The sequence below is a fragment of the Brassica napus genome, chromosome C4, assembly GCF_020379485.1.
Source record: "Brassica napus cultivar Da-Ae chromosome C4, Da-Ae, whole genome shotgun sequence".
NCBI classification, from domain to species: Eukaryota; Viridiplantae; Streptophyta; class Magnoliopsida; order Brassicales; family Brassicaceae; genus Brassica; species Brassica napus.
The window spans coordinates 48,444,042-48,462,314 of NC_063447.1; the positions used below are offsets into that span (position 1 = coordinate 48,444,042).

Sequence of the window (18,273 nt, forward strand, 5' to 3'; positions counted from 1 at the left end):
ACATTTTCTCTCTCTATTTTGACCCTAGATTTATAAGTAGAGATATTTACTTTCAAAATAAAAAAAGAAAAAAAACGAAAAAGAAAAAAAGAAAAAGAAAAAAAAATATATATATATATATATATAATAGGTATTAGTTAGGTGGAATCTGAACATGACTTGGTGTCTACAACCATTAAGGTTTCTTCATAAGGATTCCAACAAAAAGAATTCGAACAAGACTTGGTGGGCAGCAATCATCAAGGTTCGATTCACATGAATTCTTGGATATAGGTCAAAAATAAGTGAACAGGACTTGGTGGCAACCACCATTAAGGCTTGATTCATGGAAGCATGTCCAATCTTTGTCAATGATCCTACAATAGAATCAGACTTTGGCTAAAGAGAGAAATTAGTAGAGAGAAAAAATAGAAACTAACTTTTACCTGCAGATCCAGATACTTGTTTGAAAATCCTTGCTTCCTGTGATCGATACTTCCAAGGTAAAGCATGCACTTTTATTTATGTTAAGAAATGACGTTGGTAGAGGGGAATGTCAGACATGATTTGCTAAGTTGTTGGCTATGTGAATTTAGTTGCTAAGCTAGGATATGGTATAATGTGCTTTTGTGATTAGGACTTCTTTGATGTGGATTGCAATATTGCAGAGGTGATGATTCTAAGTTTTAAATCATGTGAGTCCCTGCTGTTTTCAAACCTCTTTCAGAGAGACTGCCTGTATGTTTTGCTTGAGGACAAGCAAAAAGGTAAGTCTGGGGGAGTTGATATACCATGGATTTCACCCATTATTAGTCAGGGTATATAGGTGTTTTATGATATATTTACTACGATATACTGTCTATTTTGAGAGTTTACAGGTTCAGGGACGATTTGGAGGAAAGAGGTGATTTTGGTATCTTTTGGAGCCTTTTGAGTGCAGAGCTGCACAGACACGTCAGATGTCTAGCTATGTATGGAGACCTTCCTACCATTAGATTGAGCGCATCGTTTGACACAAGATAGAGCTTTGAGTTAGCTTTCCAACGCCACCGGTTTGAGGGCAATCAGCATCCTATAGCAGACGTTATGCCCGTTTTACTGAATAGTGGTCTGTCTGCCTCACGAGAGAAATCTGTCGAGGAGATAAACACTACAAGAAAACACAGTTTTAGCAAGGAAATTTAACGAGGAAAACTATTCCTCGTGAAATTACGATGACTTAACGATGAAATTGCGAGGAAATAAAGTTTCCTCGTAATGGCCTTGTAAAATACCGAGTAAAGCTTTTCCTCGTAGAATCGTCGTAAGTTGACGTGGTTTTTCCGAGAAAAATGTGTTTCGTCGCAAATTCGTCGTAATTTTAGCATGATTTTTACGAGGAAATAACTTACGAGGAAAGAACGAGAAATCCACCAACTTAACACGTTTTTTTTGCCACCAACCTAATTTTTCGTCGTAAATTCCTAGCAAAATTCAACTACCAGATTCGAAAATTTTCTATATATATGGAGGTTTGAACATAATTTTAAGCACACCAACAAGAAAAAAAACGTGAAAAAAATGTCGGGCTTGGGAAATATTTTCGAGTTGCGGAGGTGGATGTATATGCATAGAGATGCTAACGGGAGAGTGACGAAAGAATATCTTGCTGGGTTGGAGCGTTTTATGCATCAAGCAGATTCTACACCGCTCGCCCAAGAAAGCGGTAAAATATTCTGTCCTTGTAGGAAATGTAACAATTCAAAGTTGGCAAATCGTGAAAATGTTTGGAAGCATTTAGTAAATAGAGGTTTCACGCCAAATTATTATATCTGGTTTCAACATGGAGAAGGTTATAGTTATGATCAGAATGAAGCTAGTAGTAGTAATAGCAACTTTCAAGAAGAACCGGTTGATCATCAATTGCATAATGCACATAGTTACCATCAGGAGGATCAGCCGATGGTAGATTATGATAGGGTTCATGATATGGTAACTGATGCATTCGTAGCTCATGATGATGAAGATGAAGAACCTAACATAGATTCAAAAAAGTTTTATGAAATGTTAGATGCGGCAAATCAACCACTTTACAGTGGTTGTAGAGAAGGTCTCTCTAAATTGTCATTGGCTGCTAGAATGATGAATATTAAAACTGATCACAATCTACCTGAAAGTTGCATGAACGAATGGGCAGATTTATTTAAAGAGTATTTGCCGGAAGACAATGAGTCTGCTGATTCTTATTATGAGATTCAGAAACTGGTTTATAGTCTTGGGTTGCCTTCGGAGATGATAGATGTTTGCATCGACAACTGCATGATCTACTGGGGAGATGATGAGAAGTTGGAAGAATGTCGATTCTGCAAGAAACCACGATTCAAGCCGCAAGGAAGGGGACGTAATAGGGTACCGTACCAAAGGATGTGGTACCTACCAATTACAGATAGATTGAAAAGATTGTACCAATCGGAGCAGACTGCTGGAAAGATGAGGTGGCATGCCGAGCATACTCAGACGGATGGTGAGATGACTCATCCATCAGATGCAAGAGCCTGGAAACATTTTAACAAAGTACATCCGAATTTCGCTAGCAATAGCCGGAATGTGTACCTCGGATTATGCACAGATGGATTTAGTCCATTTGGAATGTCAGGGAGACAATATTCATTGTGGCCTGTCTTTCTTACGCCATACAACCTGCCACCGGAGATGTGCATGCAACAGGAGTTTTTATTCTTGACCATATTAATACCCGGTCCGAAGCATCCAAAAAGGTCACTTGATGTTTTCCTACAACCACTGATAAAAGAGTTGAAGGATTTGTGGTCAACAGGGGTGAGGACGTATGACTGCTCAACGAAGAAGAATTTTACGATGCGAGCTATGCTTTTGTGGACCATAAGTGACTTTCCTGCCTATGGGATGTTGTCTGGATGGACTACACATGGGAGATTAGCTTGTCCATATTGTAATGGAACGACAGATGCATTTCAACTGAAGAATGGTAGAAAGACAAGTTGGTTCGATTGTCACCGTCGATTTCTTCCAGTTGGCCATCCGTACCGAAGAAACAAGAATTTGTTTAGGCACAAAAAGGTTGTGAGAGACACTCCTCCTCCATATCTAACTGGAGAACAAATTGAAGCGCAAATCGACTACTACGGAGCTAACGAAACAGTTCGCTGGGGTGGTAATTGGCATGTCCCTCGTAATATGCCTGATTCTTACGGTGTTCATCACAACTGGCACAAGAAGAGTATATTTTGGGAGTTACCATATTGGAAGGATCTTCTTCTGCGCCACAACCTTGATGTGATGCATATAGAGAAGAATTTCTTTGAGAACATCATGAATACAATATTGAATGTCCCAGGGAAGACAAAAGACAACATAAAATCGAGGTTGGACTTGCCGGATATTTGCTCAAGAAGTGAGTTACATATAAAAAGCAATGGCCAAGTTCCCGTTCCAATTTTTAGATTGTCTTCAGAAAAAAAGTCGGTTTTGTTCAATTGGGTGGCATCAGAAGTGAAGTTCCCTGATGGGTATGTTTCAAATCTTTCAAGATGTGTTGAAAAGGGTCAAAAGTTCTCCGGGATGAAGAGTCATGATTGTCATGTCTTTATGCAACGACTTCTGCCATTTGCATTTGCGGAGCTACTTGCAACAAACGTACATGAAGCACTTGCAGGTAGTTTACAATAGGACAATAATATTAAATTGGTTTAGTTTACAATAATAGTATTTGACTAACAATGTGTTTAATTGTTTTTGGAATAGGCATTGGAGCATTTTTCAGGGATTTGAGCACACGCACTCTTAAAGAAGAAGTCGTAGAACAGCTTCAGGAGAACATTCCTATCTTATTGTGCAACTTGGAGAAGATATTTCCTCCAGGCTTTTTTGACGTGATGGAGCATCTAGCTATCCACCTCCCATATGAGGCATTGCTTCGTGGACCGGTACATTACGGATGGATGTATCAGTACGAGCGAGCCATGAAATATTTGAAGGGAAAAGCAAAGAACCTCGCCAAAGTTGAAGGTTCTATAATTGCTGGAAGTTTGACAGAAGAAGTTTCTCACTTCACATCGTACTACTTTGCGTCAAAAGTACGTACCCGAAGAAGAGCTCCAAGAAGATATGATGATGGTGGCGTTGCGCCCACATATGCAGTTGTTGGTGTTCCAGAAATCTTTAGCCAGATTGGACGACTTGGTGGGAAATCAAAACAGGTTTGGTGGTCGAGTGAAGAAGACGCTCATAGTGCACACACCTATATTCTACTCAATTGCGAGGATCCATTGATGCGTTATTTTGAAAGGTAACTTAAATTGAGTATACATTATATAATTGAGAGAGATTAATTCATGTAAAATGTGAATTTACAGCATGTTTGTTTCACAAGTCAAAGAAACATTTCCTGGTATATCCACAAGTGACGTAGACAAAAGAAAAGATCAACACTTTGTTAAGTGGTTGAAGAATCAGGTATTAATCAAATACTTTTAAAATTTTCATACATGAATGATTTGTATTTCAACGTTCTTTTTATTTTTAAATAGGTTGATTATGACGACGATGCAGATTATCCTAAGTGGTTACACGAAGTAATTCAATCTCCACTTGTAAAGGTCACCACATCACAGATGTATTTCACACGAGGCTATACTTTTCACACATATGAGTATGGTAAACAGCGGGCAACCAGTAACTATGGAATTTGTGTGAAAGGAGAAACAGATTTCTACGGAATCTTGACGGAGATTATTGAAGTCGAATTCCCAGGGATATTGAAGCTAAAATGCGTCCTCTTCAAGTGTGAATGGTTCGACCCCGTCGTCAATAGAGGTGTTCGGTTGAACAAATTCGGTGTAGTAGATGTCAACGGTGGCCGGAGGTACAACAAATTCGAGCCCTTCATCTTAGCTTCACAAGCAGACCAAGTTAGCTTCCTTCCATACCCACGGATGAGAGAGTCGGGTATAAATTGGTTAGCCGTGATCAAAGTTACACCTCGAGGACGAATCATCGTAGGAGAAGAACCACCATTGCAAGAAGAACAAATAAATGAAGTTCATGAACCTGAACAAGAAATTGATGACATCCTTCTCATTGATCCGCATAATCACGAGTATGAAGATCTTACCGAAGATCCCACGGAGGAAGCTGTTGAAGACGAGTTTCATGTAAATGATGATGTTTCAAGTGATGACGAGAATGTCGATGAATCCGATTAATGTATTTCATATTTGTATGAGTTTGATTTATTATATATAATTAAAGATAATGGGAGTTTATTTATAAATAAGATATCGACATTAATTATAAGTAAAGGAATTGTGTTTTTATAATTTTCGGTTTGGATTAGAATGAATTGCTTGAGGTTAAAGGATAGAAGTGTTTGATATATGAAGTAGAAGATAAAGAAGATGTGGTTTGGGATTTGGGGTTTCGTTTTAGGGGTTTAGAGACAGTCGTCGTACTTTCCACGTTATCTCACGGGAATTTTACGACGATTAATAATACATTACCTCGCATATTCCACGGTAACAGTAAACGTCGTAAGAGCCTCGTAACTTACGTGGACTAAGCGACGATTTATAATTAAAAAAGCGGACCTCGCTTATTCCACGTAAGACCAAAACGTCGTAAGAGCCTCGTTAACTTACGTGGAATGAGCGAGGTTAGCTTTTTTATTTTACTTTTCGTCGTTAATTCGTCGGTAAATATAAACCCTAAACTAAAATGAAACCCAAATCCCTAAACCCCAAATGTGCAAACCCTAAAACTCCCCATCCTACTTCATATAAACTAAAAAAAAATTAATTTTCAATTTTATATAAACTTAAAAAAAAAAAAGAAGAAAGATATTGAAACACATATGACGAGATACGTAAGTGTAGCCCACATAAATCTACATCATTTGTATTCAAATATCTTCTTCTCTTTTTTTTTTGTTTTTAAACCTTTCATATATGATTTGTAGCGTGTGTTTGATTTGTTGTGTGATACGTCAAATTCAAAATTTGTAAAATTGTTTTCCAACGTATTAAACCTTTCAAATTCAAAAAAATATATATATTGAAGTTAAAGGGTTAGAAATATATGAAGTATTAGATAAGAAATATAAGAAAGATAGGGTTTGAGGTTTGGAGATAAGAAAGATAGGGTTTGAGGTTTGGGGTTTAAGATTTTAGGGGTTAGCAAAAAAAGCCTCGCTATTTGCACGTAAAATCGATGATAAAAACAAAAATCGTCGCAAGAACGACGTTAAATAAAACACGGGCCTCTGTATATCCTCGTTAATTTGCTTGGGCCTTGCGACGAAACGAAAGACGGGCCCACGTAAAATCGATGATAAAACAAAAATCATCGCAAGAACGACGTTAAATAAAAGACGGGCCTCTGTATATCCTCGTTAATTTGCTTGGGCCTTGCGACAAAACGAAAGACGGGCCTCTGTCTTTCCTCGTTATTTTGCGACGAATTTTCGACGAACACTAATCCTATATATAGGCGAAACCGCAGCCCTCTTCATTTCCTCTCTAATTCCTCTCTACAGCCTCTCCATTTCCTCTCAACATGGTAACTCTCTTTCCTCTCTAAGTAGTTTAGGGAATTTAGATTAGGTGGTTAGTTTAGGGAATTTAGTTTACGAAATTAGTTTACAAAATTTAGGTTTCCTCATTTTATTAATTACGTAGTTAATACTGTTCATAATTTTTTATTTACTCTTGACTTTAATTTAGAAATTTAAATTTTGCAGACTATTCGTAGACACCAGCGTAGTGCTCACTACTCGCAGATGTTCGGTCCACCGGGTAGTCGGTTAGACCCGCCTTCACTTCCCGGTTCTTCTTCAGCTCCCGGTTCTTCGGGTCAGCAGGAGACCGTCCCCGAGACTCAATCTTCTCAGAGAGTCTCGCCTTCTTCTACGGCATCGCCATCAGTTCCTCATGTGCCTCCTCCGGTAGCTCCTCCTCCGATGCCAGCTCCTCATGTGCCTCCTCAGATGCCCGCCCATCAGGTTCATGCTGATTTGATGGTGCCAGCGAGTTGTCCTTACTCTCAGTACACTGTTGAGGACATTCTCGGTTTGCCAGGCAGAGAAGGCTTACCGATCATAGACCCCGACCGACCTGAAGGAACACTTTGGTATGTATGTTACATTTATTTTTTAAAATTCATTTGTGACTTTAATAAATATTTAAAACTTTGAATTTGTTTTTTTTTTCCAGGTTTGGGGTTGATAACTGCCTTGCAACAGAAGTAACCGAGACGATTAAAGGTTACTTCTCCATGGCACATCCCAACTGGAAATCCACTCCGATCTACATCAGAAGGACGTGGTTCAAGATTTACGCTGTAAGTTTTTACAATTTATTCCTGATTTATATTTTTTTAAATTTTATTTTTCTAAACTAATTATTAATATTTTTTTTTTTGCAGCAAAAATTTAATTGGTCCATGGGGGTCACTGAGAAGGTGCGGAAAGAGTTTATCGACAAGGCGAAGAAACGTTTGTTGGACACGGTCTCCAACTGGAAGGGTGACTGGATCGTGAAGGGCTATGAGCGGGGCAAACCCACAACCATCACCACGGACGTGTGGGATGGCCTCATCCGTTACTGGAGGGATCCTGATGCCATGAGAGTCGCCCAGTCTTGCTCCGCCTCCCGTAACTCGGTAGATGAGCACGGCCACAGGGCGATGCAACATAGTACGGGCCAAAAGCCACACGCCCGCGTCCGTTTGGAAATGGTACGTAATTTAAATATTTAACTTTTTGATTTTTATATATATATATATATATATATATATATATAATAAAAACTTTCTTAACTATTTTTAGGCCAAGGAGTTGGGACGTTTACCGACTCTTATGGAACTTTTCGATCGGACCCACAAGAACAAGGCGGGCGCATTTGTAGATGAGAAGTCTGAGAAGATCTACAATGATGTGGCAGCTCGTATTGACGAGCGTGAGACCCAGCTGGCGCAGGAGTCCGCCGACGGATCACCCGTCGTCTTATCCACAATAGAAGTGGATAGAATTTACGAGGAGGTAAATTTTATATAAATTTTTTATTAATTCCATTTTACTTTAAAATTTAAATTTTAATATATATTTTATTGTTTTTTAAGGTCGCTCCCAAGAAAAAGGGACGTGTGTTGGGGATTGGTTCCGTCAACGATGTTCCGAGAGCGACTTCCTCTTATGGCCAGAGACGGGATGATGAAGTCTCTCAGCTGCGCGACGTGTTGGAGACGACACAACATCAGCTGTCGTCGACACAAAACGAGTTGGCCTCGACAAAATCGTCGTTCACAGCTCGTATGACTGGTCTCGAGAACTTCTTGGACGTCATAGCGGCCACAAATCCGGAATGGGAGGCCATGTTCAGGACCATGAGACAACAAAACCCCATTCCAGGCGAGACATCCGTGCAAGTCAACGAGGAAGATCTCTCGAGAAGGAGCGAGGAATTCTACGACGCGGCAATGCAGCATTAGTTTTTTTTTTGTTATTGTATTTTAAAATTCAAAACTTATTTATATATTATATAATTTCATTTTAATTCGGCAAAAAAAAATTTTCTATTCGATTTAATTTCAATTAAAATTTTATTAATAAATTAAATAAATATAATTTTTATTTATAAATTCAGTAAATAGAAAACAAAGTAATTGCGTCGCTAATTCCCGATGTATTAACGAGGAAAATTAACGACGAAATATCGAGGAACAATTAACGAGGATTTTACGTGGATTTAGTTACGATTCTATTACGACGAATTGTTTCCGTGTTCCTTACGTTTTTATTACGACGAATTTATTTAGAGGTTTTTGCGGGTCTTTTACGACGAATCATTTACGAGTTTCTTACGAGGAAGCACAACGACCGCGTTACGTGGAAACCCCACGTGGTCTTTACGACGAAAACTTAATTCTTCTTTACGAGGAAAATATAACCTCGCTAATTAACGAGGAAATGGCGACGAATCTTCTCTTACGACAATCATATAACGACGAAACGCCTTTCATCGCCATTTCCTCGTAAGCCTTCTTTTCCGAGGAAATAACGACGATTTTGGCCGTCGTTAAATTTGTGTTTTCTTGTAGTGAAAGGATTGTCGATCGACGGCGCACCCTTGCTGTCGAGGAGATAAAGGATTGTCGATCGACGGCGCACCCTTGCCGTCGGTCGACGGTAATGCCAGAATATGGGCTGAGCATATTTTATGACCGACTGAAGCCCATAAGCAACCACAAATTACCAAAATACCATTGGACGACCTAAAACCCTATTTATGTGTTTTCTAAGCCATTATTAACGGCTAAGCTTTATTTTATTCATTGTTTCTCGTAGTTAGGAGAGAAGGGAGGAACTCCTTCAGAGTCCTCCTGGAACTACATTGGTTTTATCATTCCTTTTATCTATTCTATTCATCTATTCATCTATGATTTTTGTGACAAACTTCATGCTTGAATAGATCCACCTGTTAGGTTTAAGAATTAAATAGGTTATAAGGGATTAGCCCCAACTATATATTGCTAAGTTGTGATATTCATCATTAGGATTGTCATTAAAGCTTGTTTCAAGCTTAACTACCTAGAATTTGATCTAGGAGTTTGAGGTAAAGAACATCACTTGCATCTCACCCTGAATCCATCCTAATTGAGCTAAGATTGCTAGAGTAAGCGAGAGCTGATTTAGGAAGCTTAGTGAGCACATTCAACCCGCGCGTTAAAGCTTGACCGAACGCGTCGATCGATATTCCAATCAAATAATCGGTCGACGTTTCAACAAGTGTATCGATCGATATTCCTATAGAATCATCTATCGACACTGGTCAATAGACAACCTAGAAAGCGAAAGACTAATGGTTTATTTATAAGTGTTGAGCTCTATAATATCATGCATACAACTTGTTAGGCATCTGTAGGCTTATAATCATGATTACCTGAATAGAAACCCTAAGTCTAGCAACCATCCTTCCACCAAAACCCCAATCAAATCAATCGAGCAATTGCCTTGCTCACAAACTTGCAACTTTACATTTAATCATTAAATCAACTTAGCTAAATCAATCTGATAAGATTTATTTGGTTCTCTTGCTCCATGTGAATTCGATCCCTAAGTACTACAACTCGACCTCTTATCTGAGAGAGTATAAATCACTCCTTAGGGTAATTTGAGTGATATTAGGGTTTTACGACGAAATATAGGTCTATATATACTCAAACCAAATCACTTCTCATTTCGTAGTCATTTCCTCTCCTCCTCTTAACAAGGTACTCCTCTCTTCTTCCTCTCTAATTTGTAGCTTAGGTGGTTAGTTTAGGGTAATTAGTGTTGATTATGTAGTTAGTGTAGGGAATTTGTAGATAGGTTTATGGAATTTGTATATAGGTTTATGGAATTTGTTAATAATATAGGATGATGATTTTTAAATGTTAATTAATAATCTATTTATATGTTTTATATGGTTAATAATGACAATTAAATTTTTTTTCAGATAGTTCGCAAGAGCAACCGTACACAGCATTACAGTCAGATGTTTAGTGAGCCTGGTACTCGTACAGGCGCATCTTCTTCTTCAGCTCCCAGTTCTTCGTTTCGGAGACTGTCCCCGACTCTCAGTCTTCTTAGAGAGTCTCTCAGTCGCCTCCTTTTGGTGCACCACGGGTTCCTCCGTATTTTCCGCCACAGGTTCTTCGATTTGATGTGCCACCCGCGCATCATGATCATGTTCCAGAGGAGGCACCACCTCTGATGGCGGCCGAGATTCATCTCGATTTGCTGGTGCCGCAGAGTGCTCCTTATGCTATGTACACCGTCGAGGACCTTCCCGCTCAGACAGGCAGAGGAGGTTTACCAGTCTTAGACCCCGACCAGCCGGACGGAACTTTGTGGTACGTTACATTTTTATTGTGCAATTATTTTATTAAAAAAATAAATAATTTAAATATTTTTTTTGTTTTTTTCAGGTTTGGGGTTGACGGTTCTGTCGCTCGGAACGTAACCGAGGTGATCAAAGGCTACTTCCCCGACGCTCATCCGAATTGGAAATTGACGCCGGTCCACGTTAGAAAGACGTGGTTCAAAATGTTCGCCGTAAGTTACTATTAATTAATTATATTGACTTTACGAATTTTTATTATTTTTAAACTAATTATTAATCTAATTTTTCTTTTAACAGCAAAAATATCATTGGTCCATACGGGTGAACGAGAGGGTGAAGAAAACGTTTCAAGGGAAGGCGAAAGTTCGATTGTTGGACACGGTATCCAACAGGAAGGATGATTGGATCTTGAAGGGTTATGAGCAAGGAAAACCCGCTGAGCTCACCACGGCTGTGTGGGATGGCCTCATCCGTTATTGGAACCAGCCATCGTCCATTAAAGTCTCCAACAGTTGCTTCGCCTCCCGTCTGACGAAAGATGAGCAGGGCAACGGGCCGATGCTTCACACCACAGGTTCAAAGCCCCACGCCGGTGTCCGTATGGATATGGTAAATATTTTAATTAATTAATTTTTTTTAATATATTCTAACTTCTTAAATATTTCGAGGCCAAAGAGACGGGAGAACCCACAAGAACAAGGCTGGGCAATTTGTAGATCCTAGGTCAGAGCAAATCTACAACGAGGTGGTTGCTCGGATTGAAGACTGCCAAACTCAGCTGACCCAGTAGTCTCCTGATGGAATACCGGTCATCTTATCCACACTTGAAGTGGATTAGTTTACGAGAAGGTAAAAAAAATTAAATTTATTATTATTATTATTATTCATTTAATCTATTTTTTTATTACCAACATTTTTTTTTTAAGGTTGTCCCTAAGAAAAAGGGACGTACGTTGGGGATTGGTTCCGTCAACGATGTCCCAAGAGCGACATCATCTTATGGTCAGAGACGGGCTGATGAAGTCACTCAGCTGCGTTCCGAGTTGAACTCGACGCGGTCTATGTTCACAGCTCGTATGACTTCAGTCGAGGGCTTTCTAGACGTTATAGCGGCTGGAAATCCTCAGTTGTAGACCATGTTGGCGGAGATGCGGACACAAAATCCCGTTCCAGAGCCATCCCACAATGAAGAAGATGTGCAGAGGAGGAGTCAGGAGTTCTTCGACGAGCTCCACTCCAACAACCCTTAGTTTTCTTTTTCTTCTTTTTATTTGTATTATAAATTTGAAACTTAAATATTTATAAAACATTTTCGTATTTATTTACATTATTTGAATTTTAAAAAATTTTGAAATAAATTTAAAAATATTTTTGATTATATTTTTGTTTTTGTAAAAAATAAAAGAATCGAAACAAATTTGTAGCTAATTCACATCTAATTAACGAGGAAACTGAAAATTGTTACCGAGGAATTTACCATGAAAGACACGCAGATTCGTCATAAATATACGTTTAAATAACGACGAGCGTCTACTTTACGAGGAAATAGTTTACGTGTACTTTACGAGGATAACCTTTATGTGTACTTTACGAGATAATGATTTATGGGTTCTTTACGACGAAACAGTTTACGTGGCTTTTACGAGGAAATTGTTGACCCCACTTTACGATAAAAGCTTTCCTCGTAAAGTTACGACGAATTAGGTAAGAACTATATGTTACGACAAATGTTTAACGGCAAAATGGCTTTCGTAGTTAATTCCTCATAAACACTATTTTACGACGAAATAACTACGAAAACCGTCGTCGTTATAATTGCGTTTTTTTGTAGTGTTACATCAATTACAAAAAACTTTCATGGTATCACTTTTCATCTTTACCACCACTAAAGTGACATTTTCAAAAATATCATTAAGTGACAAAAAACTCTTATGTCCTTGTTATCTATATATAATAAATCATTATTTAAATAAATAAAAATTAAAAAACTAAAAAAGAAGTTTTTTTTATGTTTTCGAATTATACTTTTTCAAATTCGAATTTTTTTATAAATGTTTTTTTTTTTTATTTTTGTTATTTTATTTTTTTTAATTTCTTTTTAAAAATCGAAAATTATGTTTGAAACTATTTTTTAAAAATTTTTATTTTTTTTAAGTATTTATTTATATATTTATTAGAATCTTAAATTTCACATTCCAAAAATTCTAATTCACCCCTCAACTCTAAACCCTAAGTCTAGATTAGATAACCCTAGGGGTATAAATTTCTTTTACTATTTATTAAAGGTGAGGGTAAAAGTGGTTAGTGTAAACATGAAAAATGGTATTATGAATGCGGTATTTGTTACAATTTCTCATTTCTTAAAGTGAATGGCGTATTAGTTATTTAGTTTACATCTTCAAGTTCCCTGCGCAGAAACGATGATACATTAATGCAAAAGCCTTGGTTTTTGTTTTGTTTTTTTGTTAAGTCATCCCCTATATATTAATCATCGAGCATTACAGCATGTTTTCGTATCTACGTGTCATCACGAGAATGATTCTTAGAATTGTTAGAAAATTAAGTTGGTTCATATAAACATATACTTTGTTTTTTATTAAACAAGCTATCAAATTAATTATTAGTGTACAAAAGAATATTTTTTCTTTCCTTAAATAAAAGCTGCGGAATTACCTAATATGATTAACATATATATGACAATTAATGATTATGAATAATACATATTTAATAAAAAAATTCCAACCTATCTCTTTTTGGTTTAATTTTATATTATTAAAAGAAATTAAACAATCATATTAAGCATATAATTAAAAAAAATTAGATTTTTTCTTACATGTTATATTGTGAATTTTTTAAAACTACTATAAATTACTAAAAATGCTAAAAGTCTCACATTGAAAATTTTGTGATCAATAGTTTAACTTTTTTTGTTCAAGCAAGATACAAATAATGACATATCGTAGGAGTGGGCGTTCAGATACACGTTTGTGTTCGTATCGGGTATTTCATTATAAAGGTATAGAACTCGTTTGGTCATTCTACACTTCGAGTCGGGTTCGGGTATTTTATGTTCGGGTTCGGATATTTTGGGTAGAGTTCGAATATTTAAATTTTAAAGAAAAAATAATAAATTATTCATTGTTTAAGTTTTTTGTATTTAAAATATATTTTAACTTTTCTAATTTTTGAAAGAATGATCTATTAATAGATTTGGAGATAAAACTTTAAAAATAGAAAAACAGAAATTTAGTTGTTGTTTTGAAATTTTAGATGCAATTTTATTAATGCAAGAAACAAAAGCTTGATATGTATTTTAAGTGAGTAGCAAATGATTTTGTCCATAATTATATGTATATTATTTTGAGCATGTATATTATTTTGAGCAATAAGAATCATTAATATAAATATTTTGAATAAAATGAGAGAAGTAAACTAGAAACATAGGGTTAAGTATAATTATGTTTGGTTATCTTCATATATTTATTCGGATTCGGATATTACCCGTTCGGATTCAGATATTACCGAACTGGTGAAATACGTAATTTTTGTTGTTGTTCTAGAATTATATGATTTTTAGACCGAGCAGGTGAATATATACTAGACAGACATTTATATTTCGAGTCTGCACTTATATTCTATAACAGTTTGATATATTAGATTTGAACACTAACCTGTTAATCTAGTTTGCCGGTGTTTTTTTCAAAATTTTGATTCTTAGATATGTATCTGGAGTGAAACTAATTTTTATAGATGTCTATTTTTTTAAATTGACACTTATGTATTCACCGAATTTATAAGAAGTTAAGAAAAGAAACTTAACTCATATCAACGAAACAAAGACGAGAACGAAAACACAATTTTATAGATGTGAAAATTGAAATCATTTATGGAAAGTCAATAGTAAACAAATTGAGAGCAGAAAACCTAGTCTCCTTTCGTCATTATACAATCGATGCTGTCTATTTGGTTTTGGTGATTCGTGTCGCGCGGAAAACTTAATTTCTTTTTGTGCATATGAAGTCTTAAAAATAATTAAAATGAGACGTAATATGTTAACTCTTTAACAACGATGATTTATTTAAGATACCAACATTTGTATTCGTCATTTTATAATCGATAAAGATTATAATGTTGCAAAATGTCAAAACCATTTACAACAAAAATTATTAAAAAAACCCATTCCGCGCATGCGCGCGGTTTATGTGTTTGGTTAAACTTGATTAATTTTATTCGGTTTTGGTTTCTACAATTCCGTTCATATGGACACCGCCCCCTCTTAAATTAACTAAAATTTCGAATCTTAAATCTTACTGTAATAAGTATGTATTCTAGTCAGGAGCTTCCCTTAAAATTTAACACGTCCAGTATCTGGATTATACCAAAAAAATTATGTTATCAGCGGAAAATATATCATCCACTATACGTGCGTTATGCATGTGTTCGTATTTATGAAAATAAAATAAAACCAAATCTACTTTTAAATTCTTAAATAATTTTTTTATTCAATAATTTTTTTATATTATGGCGCCGTTTTTTCTTTACTTGTTGACGCGGCAAACATCTCATGACCTCTAGAAGTAAACAAATTATGCGAACAATAATAAGACTACTTATAAATTCGATCATAGCCTATAGTAATTTATTTCGATCAGTTACATCACGTGTTATGCATTATATGTCTGGTCAACGTAGTAACGGAGTGGAAAAAATAAAAAGCTATGCCGCGTCTAGTTGTCAATATATAAAGTAGTACCTGAAAACAGTTTCTTTTCACAAACCCTTTAGGACAAAAACAACAAACACATCTCTCGATTTGTCTTTACAATCTTGTCTTGACTTCAGTTCTTGCTCAATTCCGACATGGATGCAGACTTCTTCTTAACCGACTTCTCACTCGAAAACATCGATTTCGACTTTAATATTTACGAAGAGATGAATGTATCACCTGTTGAAGCGAGCATGCATACACAAAGAGGTCAGTTTTCATCAAGTTTCGATCATCAAATGAACCTTGATCAGCTCACAGAGAAGCCGAAGCCTGCGGTGAAGGAGATGATGATCAACGACAAGCCACGAGTGATTTCTTTCGATTTCTCTAGTAATGTTTCTTCTTCTCTAGCTGAGGAAGATATTCTCATGGATCGATTGGTTAGATGTGGAAGCAAAAGAAAAGCATGTTCTTCTTCCACAAGATCTCCGACTCTCGCCAAAGAACATGTTATAGCCGAGAGAAAGCGTCGTGAGAAGCTTTCCGAAAAATTCATTGCCCTCTCAGCACTTCTTCCTGGTCTTAAGAAGGTACTATCTAGTAACAATAATATTAATGATAAATATTGTACTTTCGTGTTTACTAAAAATTTTCACTGTGAAAAGTTTAAAATCATAAGTTATTGTTAATTGACTTTTGAGGATATCAACATCTTTTATTTTCTTTCAGGCGGACAAGATTACGGTTCTTGATGACGCGATTTCACGTGTGAAACAACTCCAAGAACAAATAAGAAAGCTCAATGAAGAGAAAGAAGCAAGAAGAGAAATGGAATCCATGATTCTTGTGAAGAAATCTAAAGTGCTTTTCGATGAGGAACCATACCTATCATCATCTTCTTCCTCTTCATCTCATGCTAAATTTGATCAACTGTTGCCTGAAATTGAGGCTAAAGTAGTCCAAAAAGAAGTTTTAATCCGAATCCACTGCGAGAAGAGAAAAGGGTGCATGATTAACATACTAAACACGATTGAAAATCTACATTTGCGCATAGAAAATAGTATTGTTTTACCATTTGGAGACTCTACCCTTGACATTACAGTCCTTGCCCAGGTGATCCATTTACTAACAGTTCTCATTTGCAAATGATATATATTCATTATCATAGTGGATATATTTTTTACTCATCTAAATTGATGTCTATGTGAAAATACTAAAAAATATTTGAATTTTTTTATATTTCAGATGGGGAAAGATTTTTCAGTGTGTGCAGTTAAGGATCTTGTAAGGAACTTGAGACTCTCAATGGTTTAGTCTTCTTTGAAGTTTTAGTACCTGACTATACACCAATGCCAATGGTTTGGCTGTGGAGATTGAAACGACCCATTTACCTCGATTTGCTGCCGTTTTCTTGTAATTTCACTCTTTATAGTCTTTTTCACATGTGCAGTATCACGTCTGTTTGGTGTATTTTCTAGGTGAAGTTATCGCCTTCCTCATTGGTTGAAACTAAAGGGGTTATTTTCGAGAATGAACGTTGAGCATTAATGTAAATTAATACTTGTTGTTGAATATTGCCTTCCCATCTGTAAATTAAATAAAAGGAAATTGCCGCAAATATCACATTCATACTTCCAATTTTCATGTTTATACTAATCATTTTTACCATTACTTTTAATGATGGGTAAAAAACAATTATACCCTTAAAGTTAACTAATCTTAACTTAGGGTTTAAAGTTGAAGGGTGTGACAGAATTTTTGGAACGTGAAATTTAGGATTCTAATAAATATATAAATAAATACTTTAAAAATATAAAAAAAAATTTAATAAATAGTTTCAAACATAATTTTCAATTTTCAAAAGGAAATTTTGAAAAAAAAATAAAAAAAAATTTCAAAAAAAGAAATTCAATTTTTTTTTCTTTTTTAAGTTCGAATTTGAAAAAGTATAATTCGAAAACATAAAAAATAAAATTTATTTTTTTAAATATTTTTTAATTATTTTTTATTTATTTAAATAATAATTTATTATATATATATATATAGATAACAAAAGCATAAGAGTATTTTGCCACTTAATGAACAATGTATTTTTGAAAATATCCATTTATTGGTGGTAAAGATGAAAAGTGGTACCAAATTTTCCCATTAAATAAAGTAATCAAAAGTGATAGCAAATAAATGGCCATCCATATATTGATTTATATACATTGAAATTTGAAATATAGCGTAGGAAGAAGCACATATTCAAAATGATAGAAAAGTCACTCGATTGATCTCAAAGAAGTAAACTACCAAACAATAATTTGCGGTGTCACGTCGATGGAACTTGAAACAACATATTTTGGGGACAAGATGGTTTTACATGAAATGAGTACTGATGAGAGTAAAAAATATATAACGAAACCTCTCATATATAACGAAACCTCTCATCTTTGCATGCATAATGCCAAGCTCTGATCTGAGCAGACTGAGCTGTATAATATATGAAGATTCTTCAATTACTAGATGTGGTGTTTGTTATTGTTAGGAATTGATGAAGATAATGCGGAAGTTGGATATGCACAATCGAGTTTGTTTATGTAAGTTTTAAGGAACCGAAGTTTGTTGATTTAATCACACGAAAGCACAGCATATTGAAACAGATGGAAAGATGTAGATTTGTATTAGTTATTTAGAATTGGATTTTATGTA

General features: G+C 35.7%; 1 protein-coding gene across 1 annotated transcript; it reads left to right on the forward strand.

Moving 5' to 3' along the window:
- The first annotated feature begins 15,646 nt into the window (after positions 1-15,646).
- LOC106395605 (transcription factor bHLH19-like) lies at positions 15,647-17,199 on the forward strand. Its single transcript, XM_013836009.3, has 3 exons — positions 15,647-16,169; positions 16,309-16,692; positions 16,825-17,199. The coding sequence occupies exons 1-3, from the start codon at positions 15,732-15,734 to the stop codon at positions 16,891-16,893; spliced, it is 891 nt and encodes a 296-aa protein (XP_013691463.1). The 5' UTR covers positions 15,647-15,731; the 3' UTR covers positions 16,894-17,199.
- The last annotated feature ends 1,074 nt before the right edge of the window (positions 17,200-18,273 follow it).